Source organism: Gadus chalcogrammus, chromosome 10, assembly GCF_026213295.1.
Source record: "Gadus chalcogrammus isolate NIFS_2021 chromosome 10, NIFS_Gcha_1.0, whole genome shotgun sequence".
Classification (NCBI taxonomy): domain Eukaryota; kingdom Metazoa; phylum Chordata; class Actinopteri; order Gadiformes; family Gadidae; genus Gadus; species Gadus chalcogrammus.
The window spans coordinates 12,573,227-12,590,821 of record NC_079421.1 but is presented as its reverse complement, the minus strand read 5'-3'; the positions used below and the strand labels follow the sequence as shown (position 1 = coordinate 12,590,821).

At 48.4% G+C, this 17,595-nt stretch overlaps 1 protein-coding gene across 3 annotated transcripts in view; it reads right to left on the bottom strand.

Annotated features, from left to right (window-relative positions):
- LOC130390881 (dedicator of cytokinesis protein 2-like) overlaps window positions 1-17,595 on the bottom strand; it is a 148,406-nt gene that overhangs the window by 67,432 nt on the left and 63,379 nt on the right. For all 3 annotated transcript variants that reach the window (XM_056601049.1, XM_056601051.1, XM_056601050.1), the window contains one exon: window positions 6,101-6,243. In XM_056601049.1, the coding sequence (XP_056457024.1) occupies window positions 6,101-6,243 (143 nt within the window). The remainder of the gene's footprint in view (window positions 1-6,100; window positions 6,244-17,595) is intronic.

Genomic DNA, 17,595 nt, shown 5'->3' with positions numbered 1-17,595 from the left:
TGGGCAAACAGCTGCTCTCCCGTTGGGCTCCAATAGATACGTTACATCTGCGCTGGCGGTGGTCTTGCGGTGTGTGTGTGTGTGTGTGTCCCAGTCCTTGAGACATGGTTGATTGTAAGGAGTGACAAATGAGATCCGGGCGAGCGCGATTAAAGCATGTTAGAGCCAGCGACGCGTGGCCAATGATGACAGAGTGCGTTCCAAAGGGTGAGGATATTGCAGTCTGCACGTGTGTGTTTGTGTGTGGTTTCGTGTTTGTGCAGGTGTGTGCGTGTTGCTTTTCCGCAGGCATGTACGTCATTTGCACCTCGCTCTCAGCCTCATGCATGCATGCACACACACAATCACACACACACAAAAACACACACACACACACACACACACGCAAACAGACACATTGATGAGGTGCAGCTGTTGGTGGTTTGTAATGGTGAATCCTTTAGGTGCACTGCCTATATTGGACAGTCCCCCAGTACAAAGCCAGCGTTTATCCATGCCGGAGTCAAACACAATGTACTCGCATCCACAGTGGGCACCATAGTACACATTGATCTCTGTTCATTCATTTAAAACCCTACCCAGCTGGCTAATTATCTGTCCTGGCAACAGGAGGCTCCGAGAATAAGTGGACGGCGTGCGTGTGTGCGTGCTTGTTGGGTTTTCTGAACAATGAATGGGGAAAGAAATGCCCACATCGCCTCACACACAGACACACACACATCCACACACACCCACACGGACACACACACAGTTTGTCATCCTCGAGTCCTTTCTCGCTCCGCCATCATCAGTGGGGAGCTCACAGACATCTGTGGCGTGACAACTTAATCAGGTACGGCCCACCCGCCAGCCCCCAGACAACCGCCTGGCCGCCCGCCCCCAGCTGAGCTACGGAGGCAACCACTAAATAAATACCAGGGAGCACAGGAGAGGGGGTGAGTAGGATGGGGAGAGGAGGGGAGGGGAAGGAGAGGAGGACTGAACAGAGGAGAGGAGAGATGGAGAGGAGAGAGATGGAGAGGAGAGAGAGGAGAGGAGAGGAAGAGAGAGAGAGAGAGAGAGAGAAGAGAGAAAGAGAGAGAGATGGAGAAGAGAGAGAGAAAGAGAGAGGGAGAGGAGAGAGAGAGATGGAGAGGAGAGAGATAGAGAGAGAGAGATGGAGAGGAGAGAGATGGAGAGAGAGAGAGATGGAGAGGAGAGAGATGGAGAGAGAGAGAGAGAGAGAGAGAGAGAGAGAGAGGTGGAGAGAGAGAGATGGAGAGGAGAGAGAGAGAGAGAGGTGGAGAGAGAGAGATGGAGAGGAGAGAGAGAGAGTGATATAGATAGATAGGAGAGAGATAGAGAGGAGAGAGATGGAGAAGAGAGGGAAGAGAGAGAGAGAGAGAGAGAGAGAGAGAGAGAGAGAGAGAGAGAGAGAGAGAGAGAGAGAGAGAGAGAGAGAGAGAGAGAGAGAGAGAGATACAGAGGAGAGATAGAGATCAATAGGAGAGAAAGAAGAGAGAGAGGAAAGATAAAGGGATAGAGATGAGAGATAGAGAGGATAGATAGAGATGGAGAGGAGAGGAAAGGTGAATTCGATTTTCAGAATCTGTTTAATCCAAACTTTTAATTAATGATCAACAGGCAAATATTTGTTTAACTTCTGCACAAAACACATATTTGCATATAATCTTCACTAGTGTTGAACAAACATGGCCAGTGTTTACCAAGAGAACATCAGTTAAACCGTAGAGCTGAAATGGACCATATGAGAAAGTCAATGAAACAGATAGGGGGCTTGGCAAACAATCTGGCCAGAGTAGGATTGCCAATAAGACCACAATGTCAACCACTGGCAACACATCAACAGGATAGATCCAGCATGGTGACGATTACATTACTCATAGCTATCTGCTGAAAGTCCTCCCCATGTCCCTCCCTCTTTTGCCTCAAACACCATATGTGTTGAGTTGGCATAAGTCTAACTCCTGTTGGTTTCCTCTTTGAGAGTCCCTCCATTCATGTCTGCTTCCTTTTGTTGTACCAGTTTTCTCTTTCTAGGAATAGTTTGTCCGATCCCTTGGCACTTTAACTTTTAAAACTCATTCCTCATATGATGCTCTTTCACTGTAAGGTGAGTTTGTGGCTGGTATAAAAACGTGTCTTGTTTCACAATGGCCGTAGTGTATATAGAGTCCTGTTGGAGTCCGATAGAAAAGGCAGAAAACCAATCTTACAACAGCAAAACTATGTGTCTCACAACATGTGTGTGAATGTTACTGTGTGTGTGTGTATGTGTTTGTGTGTGTCCTACTTAATTACCATCCCTGTAGGAACCAGTTGTTGTATTAAAAAGTGAGGCCTTTCTGGGTAGATCAGCCCCCTTTGAGCCAATACATTCTTGTACAATCACTACACCCATGTACATTTAGTCTATCCTCACGTGCTCAGAAGCTAGTCTTTATACAAACAACCTTTGAAGGTAATACAATGGGACGGATGAGTACCAAAGTGTTTCAGAGAAAGGGGACAGGTTCCAAATGGAGGTTCTCTTCCAGTGATTCTTGCGTTGCTGCTCTTTGAGCCGGTGCAATGTTCCGCCCGAAGACTGTCCTCTCAGGTGGATTACAATGTTCCTTTTATGTCACCAGCACAATGAGAAGTACGCGTGTGTGTGTTCCTGTCATGGCGAGGTGGGGAATCCGTCACAGGCTTTCATGTTGTGAAAGAACCTTGCTTTTTGCCTTTACATAGCTTCACAATAAACACCAGGTTCAGCTCAGGTCTCTCCTGTTAAACACGATTCTAGGTCTTTTCTTTTTACAAGTAACTTAAACCTCACACCGGTCTCCTTCCTAAGTACATATTCCCTTTGTATCAGTCAGACTTTTGCTCTCTTCCCCCCCTCCCTGCATTAGTGCCCCCCCTTAAACACAGAAACGTTTAAACCATACTTTCACTTCAAAGGCTCAGCCGGCCATGAGCAATATCAATGGGTAAGGTTGGTCTGGGTTTGTGTGTGCATCCATAACTGTGTGTAAGGTTGTGTTCTTGTGTAAGTGTGTGTAAGGTTGTGTGTTTGTGTAAGTGTGTGTAAGGTTATAATACTTGCGTGCGGATAAGCGTGCATGCACATTTTGTGTGTTTGTGTGTGAATATGTGTGCGTATTTGTGTTTGTGGGTCAAAATTGATTTATAAGTGTGAATGTTTCATTGTTAAAATAATAAGTGATACTGTTTATTCTACAATCCCAGAGAAGGCCCCACAGATGTTTAGAGTAATAGAATATGGTTTACTCTATCAAGCAGATTTTTTGTAAGTGATAAGTATATAATTTGCCTTCAATGGAGGAATGGCCCTATTCCCAAAGCATTTGTACTTACCAATAAGAGCTCTGATCAAATGTAAAGCTAAATGCTTACCAGAGCCTCATCTTCAAATGTGTACAAGGCCATCAAGAAACTACCAAAGAAGGCTGAAAATGCAGCAAGATGACAGCATGACGGCTGGTTGATTATGCAAACATTATTTATCACACTCAACATTATTTATCATTAGCTTTCCAGGAGGGTTTTTAGCTCTAAACTGATTTGCAATTCATTCCCCCCACTGCAAAAAATACTTAATCTTTTTCTTCATTTTCTCCGAAACTAACCGGCAGGGGGTGCTTTTGGAAAACGGGCGGAGGTGCTTTTGGAATACATCTCCTGCAGCGAGGAACCCTGTGTGAACCCCTCTGTTGATCAGGGTTCTTGGAGACGAAACACATCCTCCCACCCCAGTGCCCGGTGAGACTCCGTGTAATGTGAAGGGAAACACGCTCCGAGCAGAGTCCGGCGGGGCTGCCTCAGGGCTCCAGCACATCATCCCTGGTTGCCCTGGGAACGCTCATCAACAGCCTCACGTTGAGGCTGTACCGGGGAAACCGTGTCCGATTACAAAGACTCTTTATGACAACGAAGGATTCTTATAAAAGGTCTTGTGTGATTACGTTCACCTTGAAGAAAGTAGAGTGTTCGAAACTATGAGCTGTTCAAACCAGTTATAATGAACTGATTTGAAGGATTCTGGCCGGCCAGCACTGAATAAAGGGTTTATCTCTCAGATATTGGACCATTTAAAGACAATCTCTCTCTGTAAGCGATCAGATATGCTCAGACCTCTCTCAAACACTATCATTTGGGAGATCTCGATTCTTCAACAATTCAAGTCTTTTGATAGAATGAGGTTTAGTCAACGTGTTATTTAAGAGTTGAATCATTTTGTCTGGAAAATTGCGCGTGTGTAACAGCATGACGTTCGATTAGGAGGACGGGGGGGCTAAATGAGCACAGCATTGTTCTTCTCATAGAAGCTCTCTCTGGCTGGCCTCATCAGTGCATTGTCTGATCAATTGAATGGCACCGCATTTGTTCCATACGCTGGAACTCCTCCACATGTATTTTAAAATGTCAATCAATGATACTCTCCAACCGTCTCTGTATTAATGCACGTTTTGTCATGATCGGATGTGAAAGCCATACGTAATCAGACAGAACGGAGCTCTGGGAGACTGGCCACTGTTTGAATTCATAGCATAATTAGTACTATACTAATTATGGTGTATTATTTAAGTCTATATTATAGGATGGACGCCTATAATATAACATTGGTGACATAATGTTGGTAGTTAATTTGTTTGTAGAGGTCATCATTTAGCCTATAGAACGCTATGGGAACCTTGATAAACCAATTGATTATTTTCAAGCGTTTAAACCAAGCAAAATAAAATTCATCTCATTGCCACAGAAAAAATATATTGTATATTATATAACGATGGGTTCTGGCCTGACGAATGAGATTAGACTCTGCAAACTCTCAGTCTACCTAGCCTGTATGATCAAGTAATGCAAAGGCTGGGCCCAAGAAATGCAATACTGCCTCAATCACTCTCCCCCGCTACAAACTCCATGCTGACTGAACCACATGGTAGCATGCTCCAATAGAGCCTTCTAGACCAGTGGTGCTCAAACTATTTTATTGATGGGCCCCCCTTCAGATATGTTTTCAGCAAAGTACACTTTTCACCAGCAAAAGTGAAAGTGTGGAAAAAGATGGATAATTCTTAGTTCAGTGAGACACATTGGCTTGGGCTCCACTGAGGATCTGTGCCAGTCAATGGGAAAATTGACCAAATTTATGTGCAAGTATACAGATTTAAATTAGTTTTACTAAGAAGCTCTACGGATTCAGCCCAGTTTATCAAGGTTCATAACCAATATGAACAACAAAAAAACAGATTTGTTCTTCCAAGTACCACCTGCGATCATTCCGAATACCCCAATTTGAGACGGCCAGTTCTAGAACCGTGACGGATCAGCCCCACGGAAAGAACCCCATGTCCCTTCCACAAGGCCCCCGGTCCCAGCCTCTCTGAGGCGATCCAGCAAACACCCACCAATGAGTGCAGAGCTGAACAGCTGCTGGTAATTACCCCAGAGGGTCCCCCATCGACCGTCAGAGGGGCCGGGGGCTCTCCTCTCTGTCTGCTGTGTGGCTTTAAGGAACAGAGAGAGGTGTGCATTGTTCCAGGACCGGCTGCTGACTCGCCACTCTCGCCGTCAGGTCTAGTCTCCTCGATTATCGCGTCCCCGATCAGACGGGCCGATTAGTTTGGTTTGTTTCAACCGCTCAGTGCGTAGCCGCGGCGGCCACCTTTCCAAAGCTAAATCCGATAGCCTAAGAGCGCCATGGATAAGGCAGGCAAGCTCTTCGACCTGTTTGGTTGTTTCCCACCGCACTGGTTGCCACTGAGCGAACAGATTGGCTCGCCAAACTGAAATTCCAAAATAAAAGCGTTGTAGGGTGACAAGTGATTTACGAGAAGCGTATAGAGAACAGTGTCTGAACACTCTGAGCACTCTGAGTGTGTGTGTGTGTGTGTGTGTGTGTGTGTGTGTGTGTGTGTGTGTGTGTGTGTGTGTGTGTGTGTGTGTGTGTGTGTGTGTGTGTGTGTGTGTGTGTGTGTGTGAGCACTTTCAACACTCCGAGTGTGTGTGTGTGTGCGTGCGTGCGTGCGTATTTGCGCGTGTGCATGCGGTGCGCGCGCGTGCGTGAGAGACAGGAAGCGGGCGTTCTCACCACGTTGTCCCGGCTCAGGACCTCCAGGATGTTGTTGAGCAGCTCCAGACTGTTTCGGCGCTCGTCGTGCGGGCCGTCGGCCATGGTTGCCAGCGCCCCGCTCAGCTCCCGCAGCATCATGGGTAGCAGCACGTCACGGCACTCTGAGGATGACGATGAAAGGGTTAGGAAACGCCATTCAGCAGAGAGGAAGAGGAAACCGCCCAGCAGTGGCTGTTTCCTCTTAGGCCGGACCTATGCCAACTCGACAAATATGGAGTATGAGGCCAAAGAGGGAAGGGACTAGGGGAGGACTTTCGGCAGTTAGCTAGGAGTCTTTCTATCGTCCTCATGGTGGATCCATTGTGGGAAAACACAACCAGACAGAAGGCGTCCGCAGATCAAATGGGAGTGGATATGGAGTTGTTGTTTTTTGTCGGAAACTACGGAATGGGATGTAGGCGATTCTGCGTCGCTGTAATCGTTTCGGATGCTAGTCGTTGGGATTACGCCGTGACTGCTTTGAGATTGGTTGGAAACTTTCAAACGTACTCTCCGTTGGTTTTGTTACAGAAAACACGAACATGTCTGGAACTAAATGTGAGCAGGGTGTAGCGGTGCCTTTTTTCACACTCGCTGTTTGTTAAATGAAAACGCTCCTCAGGTTATTGCAATGTCTTAGCTCAGCTAGTCATTTCAAATGCATGTCAAGCTCATAATGTGATGCCATTCCCCTTCCCCGGGATAAGGCTGCTGTTATTTTCTGCTGACTGCAGCCGTTCCGGAAAAGCAACACAATGCAAGGCACATTATATCAAGGGATTGGAAGATATATTTCAACCAGCGGTGTCGTCTGCCTGCGTTGCCCAAAACCCCATCACAACAAGCCATCTTGGTGCGTCATTATGATATGTACCTAGCAACAGCCTTTTGCATTATTCCTCAAGGAGCCAATCGGCTGTAAGATGATGGGAGGAGCCCAGGTATGCCACAGTGATACAGTGTAATGCTGAAGCAGGAAACTGGTCGTCTCTGTGAGACACTTAATACTTTTCTGAATCGTATGTGGTTAGTCCAAGTCTCTTCTGAAAGGAGACTTGGACTAACCACATACATGAGAACGATATCCTTTAATTAACAAACAGTGGTTGTTGACGTTATTATGAATGTAAGATGTATTCGCACTAATTGGTTGTTGTTATTTTGCCTTCAGACAAAAACAGGGAAGAAAATAAATTAAAAGAATCAGCAATGTTCCGTAATTAGCCCAGAGAAGCAGGTGCTCTCCTGCAGCATCGTGAAGCAGTCAGCTCTCACCACGCCAGGACAGATTTACACCTTCACCAATACCCTCGGCTGAATAATGATGCACCCGCCGGGAGAGAGACACAGACAGAGGACGAGGGAGAGAGAGAGACTGAGACACAGTCAGAGATAGAGAGAGAGACACAGACAGAGATAGAGAGTGAGGGAGAGAGAGTGGAGAGATACAGAAAGAGAGAGAGAGAGAGAGAGAGAGAGAGAGAGAGAGAGAGAGAGAGAGAGAGAGAGAGAGAGACACACAGAAAGAGATAGAGAGTGAGCGAGAGAGAGACTGAGACAGAGATGGACAGCAAGAGAGAGAGAAAAAGTGACAGAGACAGCGAGAGGGAGAGATAGAGAGAGCATGAGAGAGCATGAGAGAGAGAGAGAGAGAGAGCACGAGAGCGAGAGACAGACCCAGCCGAGCCTGCAGACGACATGACGGAGGGGCCAGGTTCGCCTCCCCCCCCCCCCCCCCCCCCCCCCCTCCCTTTATTTATGGAGCTCCAGATGTCTGTCACTGTCGGCCAGCCCGTCAACACATCCATCACTTCAACACAGTCACTCACTCACTGCCTCCCCGCCCTCCATCTCTCCGTCCCTCTCTATCTCTCTTCTCCCAACTCACACGCTTCCCCTGTTGTTCTGCGTGTTCCTCCCGGCTCTAAGCTCACTCTTTCCCCCCGCTTTTCCTCAGCCATTCATCAACATGTTGTTGTCACCTCGGCGACACCGTCTCCCCGCTGCCCCGGTTGCTAGGGCCGCTTTGAGTCCGGCCCCCCTCGTCTACACAGGGGGGTCCATCGCTCTCCGAGCTGCCCCGCGGCAGCACCGAGGAAGAGAAGTGGGAGCCCATTAAAAGCTCGTTTGGACGCCGTGCTCGTTAGTCCCGTTATTAACGGAGCTGTGTCGGCGACCCGCCGCGGCGACCGGCGCGACCGTGGCGAGGGTGAAGAGCGGGAAAAGTTTAGAGAAGGAGGGATCGGAGGGATCAGAAAACCAGACACGTGCTCTGTCAATGCAGACAGGGAGAGAGAGAGAGAGAGAGAGAGAGAGAGAGAGAGAGAGAGAGAGAGAGAGAGAGAGAGAGAGAGAGAGAGAGAGAGAGAGAGAGAGAGAGAGAGAGAGAGAGAGAGAGAGAGAGAGAGAGAGAGAGAGAGAGAGAGAGAGAGGAGAACAAGAGAGAGAGATTATATGAAGGGAGCAACACAGTAGGGGACAAATGGATGTGTTTTATCTGTGCTAAGAGAAAAAAACGATGACAGGAAGGCGAGGAGAAGAGAGGCAGCTTGGGGAGGGGGTGGAAGGATAATTTAAGTGACCTTGATTGTTTCTCCAAGCATCCAATTTTACTCTACTCCACCTGCATAAAGAACTAACGTTTGTAGCCAGCCGGCGAGCAGATAAATGGGTTTTGATCACGCGCCACAGCCCTGAGGAAGAAGGGACGCTGTCAGCCGACTGCGGCACAGCACCCTGTCCACCTTCTATTTCCCATTCAGCAAAGAAATTCATTACGTTTCGAGGCCTTCCGCTTCAACCAGTGGAAAACCTGAAGGGGTCCTTTCTGCCGCAATCCCGTGAAGCGGAGCGCAGGAACCGATACGACAGCCCTTCCGGTCCCACGCCTTAACCGGCACGCAACTTTATTGCTGTGTGAAATGTCCTTTATCGTCGTCGATCGGGGCGCAACAAGGACTCCTGCAGCTCGGGTTGGCTGCTCGGGCAGAGAGAGAGACGGGAGTGAGGGAGAGAGGGAGAGAGGGAGACCGGAGTGAGTGTGTGAGTGGAGCACAGGTGGAGAGGTGTGAACTGGCTCTGACATCTGACGTCTCTTGGCTCCGACAGCGGACCGAGTTCCACGGCCAGAGAGCTTATAATGGAGCACCGGCCTGGACAGCAGTTTTCAAGGTGTGGCCAAGGTGCTCCCCACTGAATGGTGCGGGGCATGTGAGATTCAATCTGCTCAAACGATTCAGTGGTTTCCTTTTTATGCAGACACACACATCCACACAAACACAGAAACACACAGCCGTACACATACACATACGGAAGAAATGTTTGCTGCTCAAATACAAACCGGTCGCTTGTACCTACACTGAATTCATCATGGCAAATCGAGTTGTACAAAATCGAAATACAACCAAACAAATGTTTGTGAATCACACATTCCCTAGAGTGGATTTGTGTGTGTGTGTGTGTGTGTGTGTGTGTGTGTGTGTGTGTGTGTGTGTGTGTGTGTGTGTGTGTGTGTGTGTGTGTGTGTGTGTGTGTGTGTGTGTGTGTGTGTGTGTGAGTTTGTGTGTGTTTGTGTGTATTTTAGATATCGCAGCCCGGTGATGGCGTATTATTTCAATCTGTCATGCAAACGGCCATGCCCACAGGAGCAGAGTGACAGCTGGATGCAACAGGCAGCCGTCTTCTGCTGTTAAATATTGTCCTTATCTTTCTCACGGACCCGTATGGACAAGGTGTTGGACGGTCTGGAGTCATAATCTCTGTTCAATGGCCAACATCTGCTGTCTCTTAACTGTAGTCTATGATATGGATTATTCATGGCAGGTGTTTGATTGTCTGATTGATTTCTGTGTGTTTATGTGTATGCGTGCATAAGTGTGTGTATTTTAGCATCGTCTTGGCCTGTTCGTTGGTTGTGATGCGTTAATATCTGACACTGTCCTGATGAAATATATTCAGTGGAGTGTTTATGTATGCATATGTTGGTCCAATTATGGCAGCTTCTGTGAATATTTGCTTTGAGCTTTTATGATGTAACATTGTGTAAAGATGTAGTCTTTTCGGTTGTGTAAGTGAGCGAGTCAGACAGCGGGAGAGTGAGAGAGAAAGAGAGGGCAAGAGACAAAGAGAGAGAGAGATATAGAGAGTGTGTGCGTGTAAATATGTGTGTAAATGTGTGTGTGTGTATGTGGGGGATGCAATCTCTGTATTTGCACGTCTGTTAACGAGTGGCAGTTATCTTTGCACCGCGGCCGCAATGGCGACCTCATTCCCATCCCGACAGAAACGACCAATGCTGTAATACGATAATATTTCAATTACTCAGGACACCTAAATAAGAGGACCCCCCCCCACACACACACACACACACACACACCCACTCCTCCTCCTCTCTCCCTCTCTCCCTCTCTCCCTCTCTCCCTCTCTCCCTCTCTCCCTCTCTCTCTCTGTCTCTTTGCCTTCACCTCTCATCTATCACGCCATCCCTCTTCCTTTCAACGCATGACTACATCTCTATTGAAATTCAAATGCCTGCTGTCGCCTTCTCGTGCAGCCGGCGGCGGCGGCGGCGGCGGCGGCGGCGGCGGCGGCGGCGGCGGCGGCGGCGGCGGCGGCTCATTCCCTGCCTTTGTGGCGTCATCCTTCTACCCAGCGCGCTCGGCCTCCAAATCAATGCACGCCTTAATTATCCACGATGCCACGCTTCTCCGGGGTGAGCCATACAAGATGCAGATGCTGTAGAATTTCCTGAAAAGCTCAATCTAACCGTGACGATAGTTACTACTGTCTATACTGACGTTAGAAAGAGAAGCATTCGGCTATGGAGCTGGGCAGCAAGGCTCCCCTCAGATTTCCTCCCCGTCATAGGTCCTTAATGAGCCTCATCTTCTGTCCAAAATCAGAAAATAATATTTGAATCATAGAAGGGAAGAGATTATTTCCTTTTTGTTTCATTGCTGAGCAAACGTTTTTTTATATATTGTTTCAATGACCTCTTCTAGACAACCATATAAGCCTCGACGATTGTTGGCTGATCATGAGAGAGAAGCTATGAAACATCAGTTAATGTGCCAACTTTTTGCTTGGAAAATCGATAAAAGACTGAGGCGTAATTTACTTTGTCCGATCAATGAAAAAATGACTTTTGCAGGATCGACTCAGCTGTCTAAATTAACCAAAGGCTTAACTTCAGAACCTACGTGTTGAACTGCACCCTGGGAATTGTTGTTTGTGTACATATGGTGCGATAAGCTACACAGTCTTGAACCCATTACTTTTCCTGTTTTTTTCCCAGTTTTTCAAGGGAAAATCAAATTGAATTACGCTGAAATTTGATTTGATCAAATATCCAACCTGCTGAGTCAATGAAAGCATATAAGCCTAGCGTCTTTGGAGAAGCCGCTTTATGAATCGAATAGTCACCTGACTATGTCACTGCCAGTGTCTTTGGCAACACATGAACACAAATCATTCCCCATTTGTGGTTTTACAACAATCAACAAAAATGTAATACAAATCATAATAATCTTTTTAACTTTAGAAAACGGTAATAAGCTGCAACAGGGAAGGGTAGCGGGATTGTTGACAAGTACCGCGGCCAAGTAGAAATCCATAATTGGACAGAGCTAGCATATTCATGTTTAAAAATCATCCATATTTTGCTCTTAAACCCAGTTGTTATTTAAGAGAGGGCTCGGAGATCAATGTACTTTGCCAAAACAACATGTTTATATTGCATTCCCGGTTTATCATCCTTAAATGTTCCTCTCAGCGTCCCCTTAGCATCTCACTTTATGACTCACCCTCTAATTGCTCATCCCTCGTACACACACACGTGTCTCCCTCTCTCCACCACACTGAATACTGATTTGATTGATCAATTAGTCCGCTGGCAAGCCCACCACGGTAGGACGCTAGCTGAGAAATGCCGATGGTACCGCCGTGAGATTGATGTGCAATTGTGCTCCTGGCGCAGCCTAACAGCTAAGTACTATGTCATGAAGTGACTGCCTCCATGTAAACTAATGCCCAAGAGCCACACCTGTTCACAGCTTGGTCAATAGGGAGGGGGCTAACGGTGATTCTCATGCAAGTACGAACGGTCACGTGCGGGCGCGCACGCACACATACGCACACACACACACACACACACACACACATAGACACAGACACATACACAGACACACAGACACACACACACACACACACACACACACACACAGGAAAGACTTATTAAACATGGTGCGTGTGTGCGTCCACAGGAAGTTGCCTTCCGATAGTTAGGCGACTTCCGGGGGACAGTTTGACTTTGCCGATCACGAGTTGACGGCTTGAAGATGCGACGAGGAATTTGTGTAGTCTTTGTGACTTCTTTGTCCTCGCCTTCCGTCTTGTCTCGGTCGGCCCGCCCGACCCAAGGGCAAGCACAATGGGAGTCTTTATTTTCCATACTTTAAACTGCAATTCACTGCGCTCCATTAGAGCCATCCGACCATCAATCTGGTTATTCATCCTCACCCTCCTCGAAGCCACGATCTCCCCGAATGCACCAGCCTCGACAATGAATGACAACTAATGCTGTTTTTCTAAAATGTGTGTGCGTGTGTGTCTGTGTGTGTGTCTGTTTGTCTGTGTGTGCATGTGTGCCCCTGATTCCAATTAACCTTCAAAAATCCGCTGAACCTTCATCGCCGTAGCAACGGAACATGGCACTTTTGGGTAGGCAAGCAGAAAGACGCTCCAACATGATCGTCGCTGATTAGCTCTTTGCTGTCACTCACAGGTCACGCTGCCGGTACCCATGCATGGACACATGCATGCTCACACACACACACACACACACGCACGTACACACAGACACGCAGTATAATGGGTCCCATGGTGTTGTTGGTAAGTGAAAACAAGATACAAACTCTGGGGGACAGCGGATGGAAATTCAATACTGGCTAGGTCTGGATCTTTCACATCAGCGAACAGTCGCCTAGCTGAGGCGCTTCGGCCCCCACTGTCAAATAAACAAACCGATGAACATATAAAAGCAATCTGGAACATCGGTCAACGACAGTGTGTCCATGACGGAAGGGAGTGCTTCAAAGGACACGGCGGAGCTAGAGCAAACCGCAGCTGACAGCAGAGAGAAGGGCCAACCCAGACAGGACAGGGACGCAGGACAGAGGTGCATGTGTGCAAGTGTGTGTGTGTGTGTGTGTGTGTGTGTGTGTGTGTGTGTGTGTGTGTGTGTGTGTGTGTGTGTGTGTGTGTGTGTGTGTGTGTGTGTGGGCATGTTTGTGTTTTTACGCAGGTGTGTGTGGGAATGTTTGGGTGAGTTTGTGTGTGCATGCAAGGTTTTCAGGCACTCCTCAGTGTCTGTTTGTGTTTGTTTGGGGAAGTTTATGCGTGAAGGCGTGTGTGTGTGTGTGTGTGTGTGTGTGTGTGTGTGTGTGTGTGTGTGTGTGTGTGTGTGTGTGTGTGTGTGTGTGTGTGTGTGTGTGTGTGTGTGTGTGTGTGTGTGTGTGTGTGTGTGTGTGTGTGCCTGCTGGCTATAGTGACAGACATGGACACAGCAGTAGCGAGGTTGACAGCTGCTGCATTACAGCTCAAGCACTTCATTCGAGAGCCTCTGGGAGGAACCAATATTAATGGACCAGGTATTCCTAAAACGTACACACACACACACACACACACACACACACACACACACACACACACACACACACACACACACACACACACACACACACACACACACACACACACACACACACACACACACACACACACACACACTCGTATATAGAGCCATTTCCTCAAGTGAAAACAGACCATGCATTATAAGGGTGTCCTTTTTCCCCTGTTAGAGTCCTCGGTTGCTTAACTCCATCTTCACAGCGTTTGCGTTTCGGACTCGGCCCACCGTCCAGAGACAGTGCCAGCTCACGCGGAAGTGCAGGAGACTGAAGCCCCTTAGTCACCTGTCGCTAATGCTGATTAGTTCAGAAAAATGTGGGGTCGGGGGGCGGGGGGTGGGGGGGGGGGGGGGGGGGTCGGTTCGGTCGGAGACCACTCACTGCTGATTAAATCCAGTGGATAATAGCCGTTCAGTCCATCAGTCAGCCCCATTAATCACAGAGTGGCGTGCGTGTGTTATGTCACTACACCCTTGGAGTGCCAGCACCCCGGGGGGCTGACGAGAGCAACACTAACCCCCCCCCCCCCCCGGCCACCCCGGGCCGGCCCCCCTCCCTCCCTGCCACTGTTCTCCCTCACAACCCGAGGAGCCAAATTCGGATCCGCTTCTGTGTGTTGATACCGCCGTCACCACCGTCCGCAAAAAGACCGGAGTCCTTCAGGTGTCGGTGCAATGGAAGGTAAAGGGAGTGGGTGGGGGCCACACAGTGTGGGGGGGGGGGGGCACACAGTGTGGGGGGCTGGGGCCACGCATTGAGGCCGGGCCGTGGGGGAGCGGCGCGGAGGTCAGCTCTTGTTAGCCCGTGCCATGGGGCAGCGTGACGGCTGCCCCCACCGTCTTCATTACAGGCTGGAGGATCTGTTGACATGGAGCCTGTTTAAGATGCAGCAGCGCCTCTCCGCAGTGTAATGTCATTCAGCGCGGCGGGAGGGCAGTGTTGATGGGGAGGACCCGAGGAGAAGGTAGCCGGAGCGATTTGGCCCCGCTGTGATAAGGACCGCAGGGGTGTATTGAGCGGAGAGGTGGGGGGTGATGGAGGTCTGGTGTGGAGTCTGACCCTTTGACCAGCTTCATCGTAAGAGACCCTGAGAATAGTGGGGTGGCTGATGATATAAAGATATGTAATAGAAGCAGTGTGACTGTGAGCCTAAAGCCCATTAGCTGTTACGTCTTCCCCTGGCCTCTTGCTACAACGGAGCCCCTTGTTGTGTGTGTATTTGTTTTTTTCTCTCCCTCTCCAACTCTCTCTCTTTTTGTCTCTCTCTCTCTCTCTCTCTCTCTCTATACATCTTTCTCTATCTATCTCTATCTACCTATCCGTCTCTATCAGAATTGATGATCTCAATATGTCACAGTGATTGCCTGACAGCAAAATAATTTGCCTAAAGTGAGCCGTAATGCTCCAGAGTAAATGTAATTCAGTCTGAAGACCAGATTTACCCATATGATGGCATTGTGTGTCTAGATGAGAGAGAGAGAGAGAGAGAGAGAGAGAGAGAGAGAGAGAGAGAGAGAGAGAGAGAGACAGAGGCAGTGAGGATAGAGAGACAGATAGAGAGAGACTGAAAGAGATAGACTGATAGAAAGACAGCAAGAGCAAGAGTGTGAGAGAGAGAGCGAGAGCGAGAGCGAGAGAGAGAGAGAGAGAGAGAGCAACTGAAAGAGAGAAGGAGAGACTGAAGTATGTACAGCCAGGACCCTTAATCTCAGGAACGTATTCTGTATAAATCAGGGGAACGTTTTGGAAGCACCCATGGCCTGTGGTGTCGACTGCTTACGAGGAAAAATGCACATGCTGATCCAAGGCATCGTGCACACATCAACACACACACACACACACACACACACACACAGTCATTTGAGGTCATGCATTAACTTATCGTCCACTAAACGGACAAACTTTATCACCAGGCCATAAAAACTCATGTGGAAAGTGTGCATTGCCCAATCAGCTGTTAGCGATGAAGTGGTAGCATTTGGAATGTTATTATCTAATCTTGGCCAATGGGCGCGCACGTGCACTCACACTCACACACGCCCATGCACACTGACACGCACACGCGCGCGCACACACACACACACCCACACACACACACACTCAACGAGTTTCGTAGATCCGATTAAACTCTCCTGATCTTCTTAAAGCTGTGTCCAATATCAACGGTCCCCTGTGCATAATCAGTGTTAATAAATTATTTAAAATACGAAAAAGAAAACCATACACCAACCAGCATACCATAAAGGACGACATGCCTCCGAGACATAACTTATTAATACAATTCACCTCCCCAGCCCAAATTAAACGTAATCACGGCGTTAAAGCAACTCACACTGCAAACGCTTTAATCCTTGCTCAAAACACATGCATAACTTAGCGAGACCTTGAAACCTGCACAAACATACACATCGACACCGACACCGACACCAACAAACACACAAACACAAACACACACAACTCTGACTCATCTCTCCAGAGTTGCGAGCAGATTGACAAGTGGTCCGCTGTGATGTTCGGTTTCTTATCAACAACGTTTATTTTGTTTTTTTAACCATGCAGGCACACACACGCACGCACACACACACACACACACACACACACACACACACACACACACACACACAGGTATGAGGTATTAAATATGGAATGCTGCTCAGTGATAGGGCACCGGGGGCCATTAGCTGTTATAAATGCATAATTCAGCCCCCCTGCATATTTCAGCCCCACCCGTGAACTGATAGTAAAGGACAGAGGGGATGGGAGGGTCTAGGCACCCCCCATGCTCACGCGGAAGCTCTGATTAGCATCCCGATGCTAAGATGAATCTCAATTACACCCGGTGTCAGCCCTCATTTGGCCTGCTGGGGCTTCAAATGGAAGGGGTGGTTGGATAAAGAAATGAATACTAAAATAATTGGAAGAAGGGTGGTCCGGGAGGCGTGTGGGGGTGTTTGTGGCTGGTGGAAGTTGAACAATTGGCGATAGAGAATGGGTGTGTGTGTGTGTGTGTGTGTGTGTGTGTGTGTGTGTGTGTGTGTGTGTGTATGTGTGTGTGTGTGTGTGTGTGTGTGTGTGTGTGTGTGTGTGTGTGTGTGTGTGTGTGTGTGGAAAGGGATGGGAGAGGAATTGATCACTCAATATGTGTGTATGTGTGTGGGTGTGTGTGCGTGTATGGCTGGTGGAAGTTGAGAAATTGACAACCGAGAACGGATGTGTGTCTGTGCATGTGTGTGTGTGTTGTGTGTGTGGACGTGTGTGTTGGTGTCGGTGTGTGTGTTTGTCTGTGTGTGTGTAAGGGCATGGGAGAGAAATTGACGACAGGTAATGGATATGTGTGTGTGTGCGTGTGCATGTGTGTGTGTGCGGAGGGGGAATGGAGAGAGATGAATGCCAAAGTGAGGATGTGTGTGTGTGTGTGTGTGTGTGTGTGCGCACGCGTGGGTGTGTGAAATACAAGATGTTGTCGGCACAGAGTTGCTGACCACTGCAGTTTGCCTGGGCTGTGGTCGTGAGTTGTTGTTGTTCGTGCACAAGACAGATTTGAGCATGGAAACAATTTGACCATCCGGCTCGGACATACGCTCCGTGTCTCTCCTCCTTTCACCTAGCCCACTTACTGCCTCCTCGCCTCCTCGAGAAAAATAGGCTTTTTTGAAAAGCTCTTTTGGAGAAGCTCGGTTACATCACCAGGGCCATCGCTCATCGGGTCTCCATTTATGTCCGCCTTCCCCGTAAATCCCTTGTAGCCCGTTGCCCAGCCGACCCCGCCCCTTTCGCCAGCCCCCGATC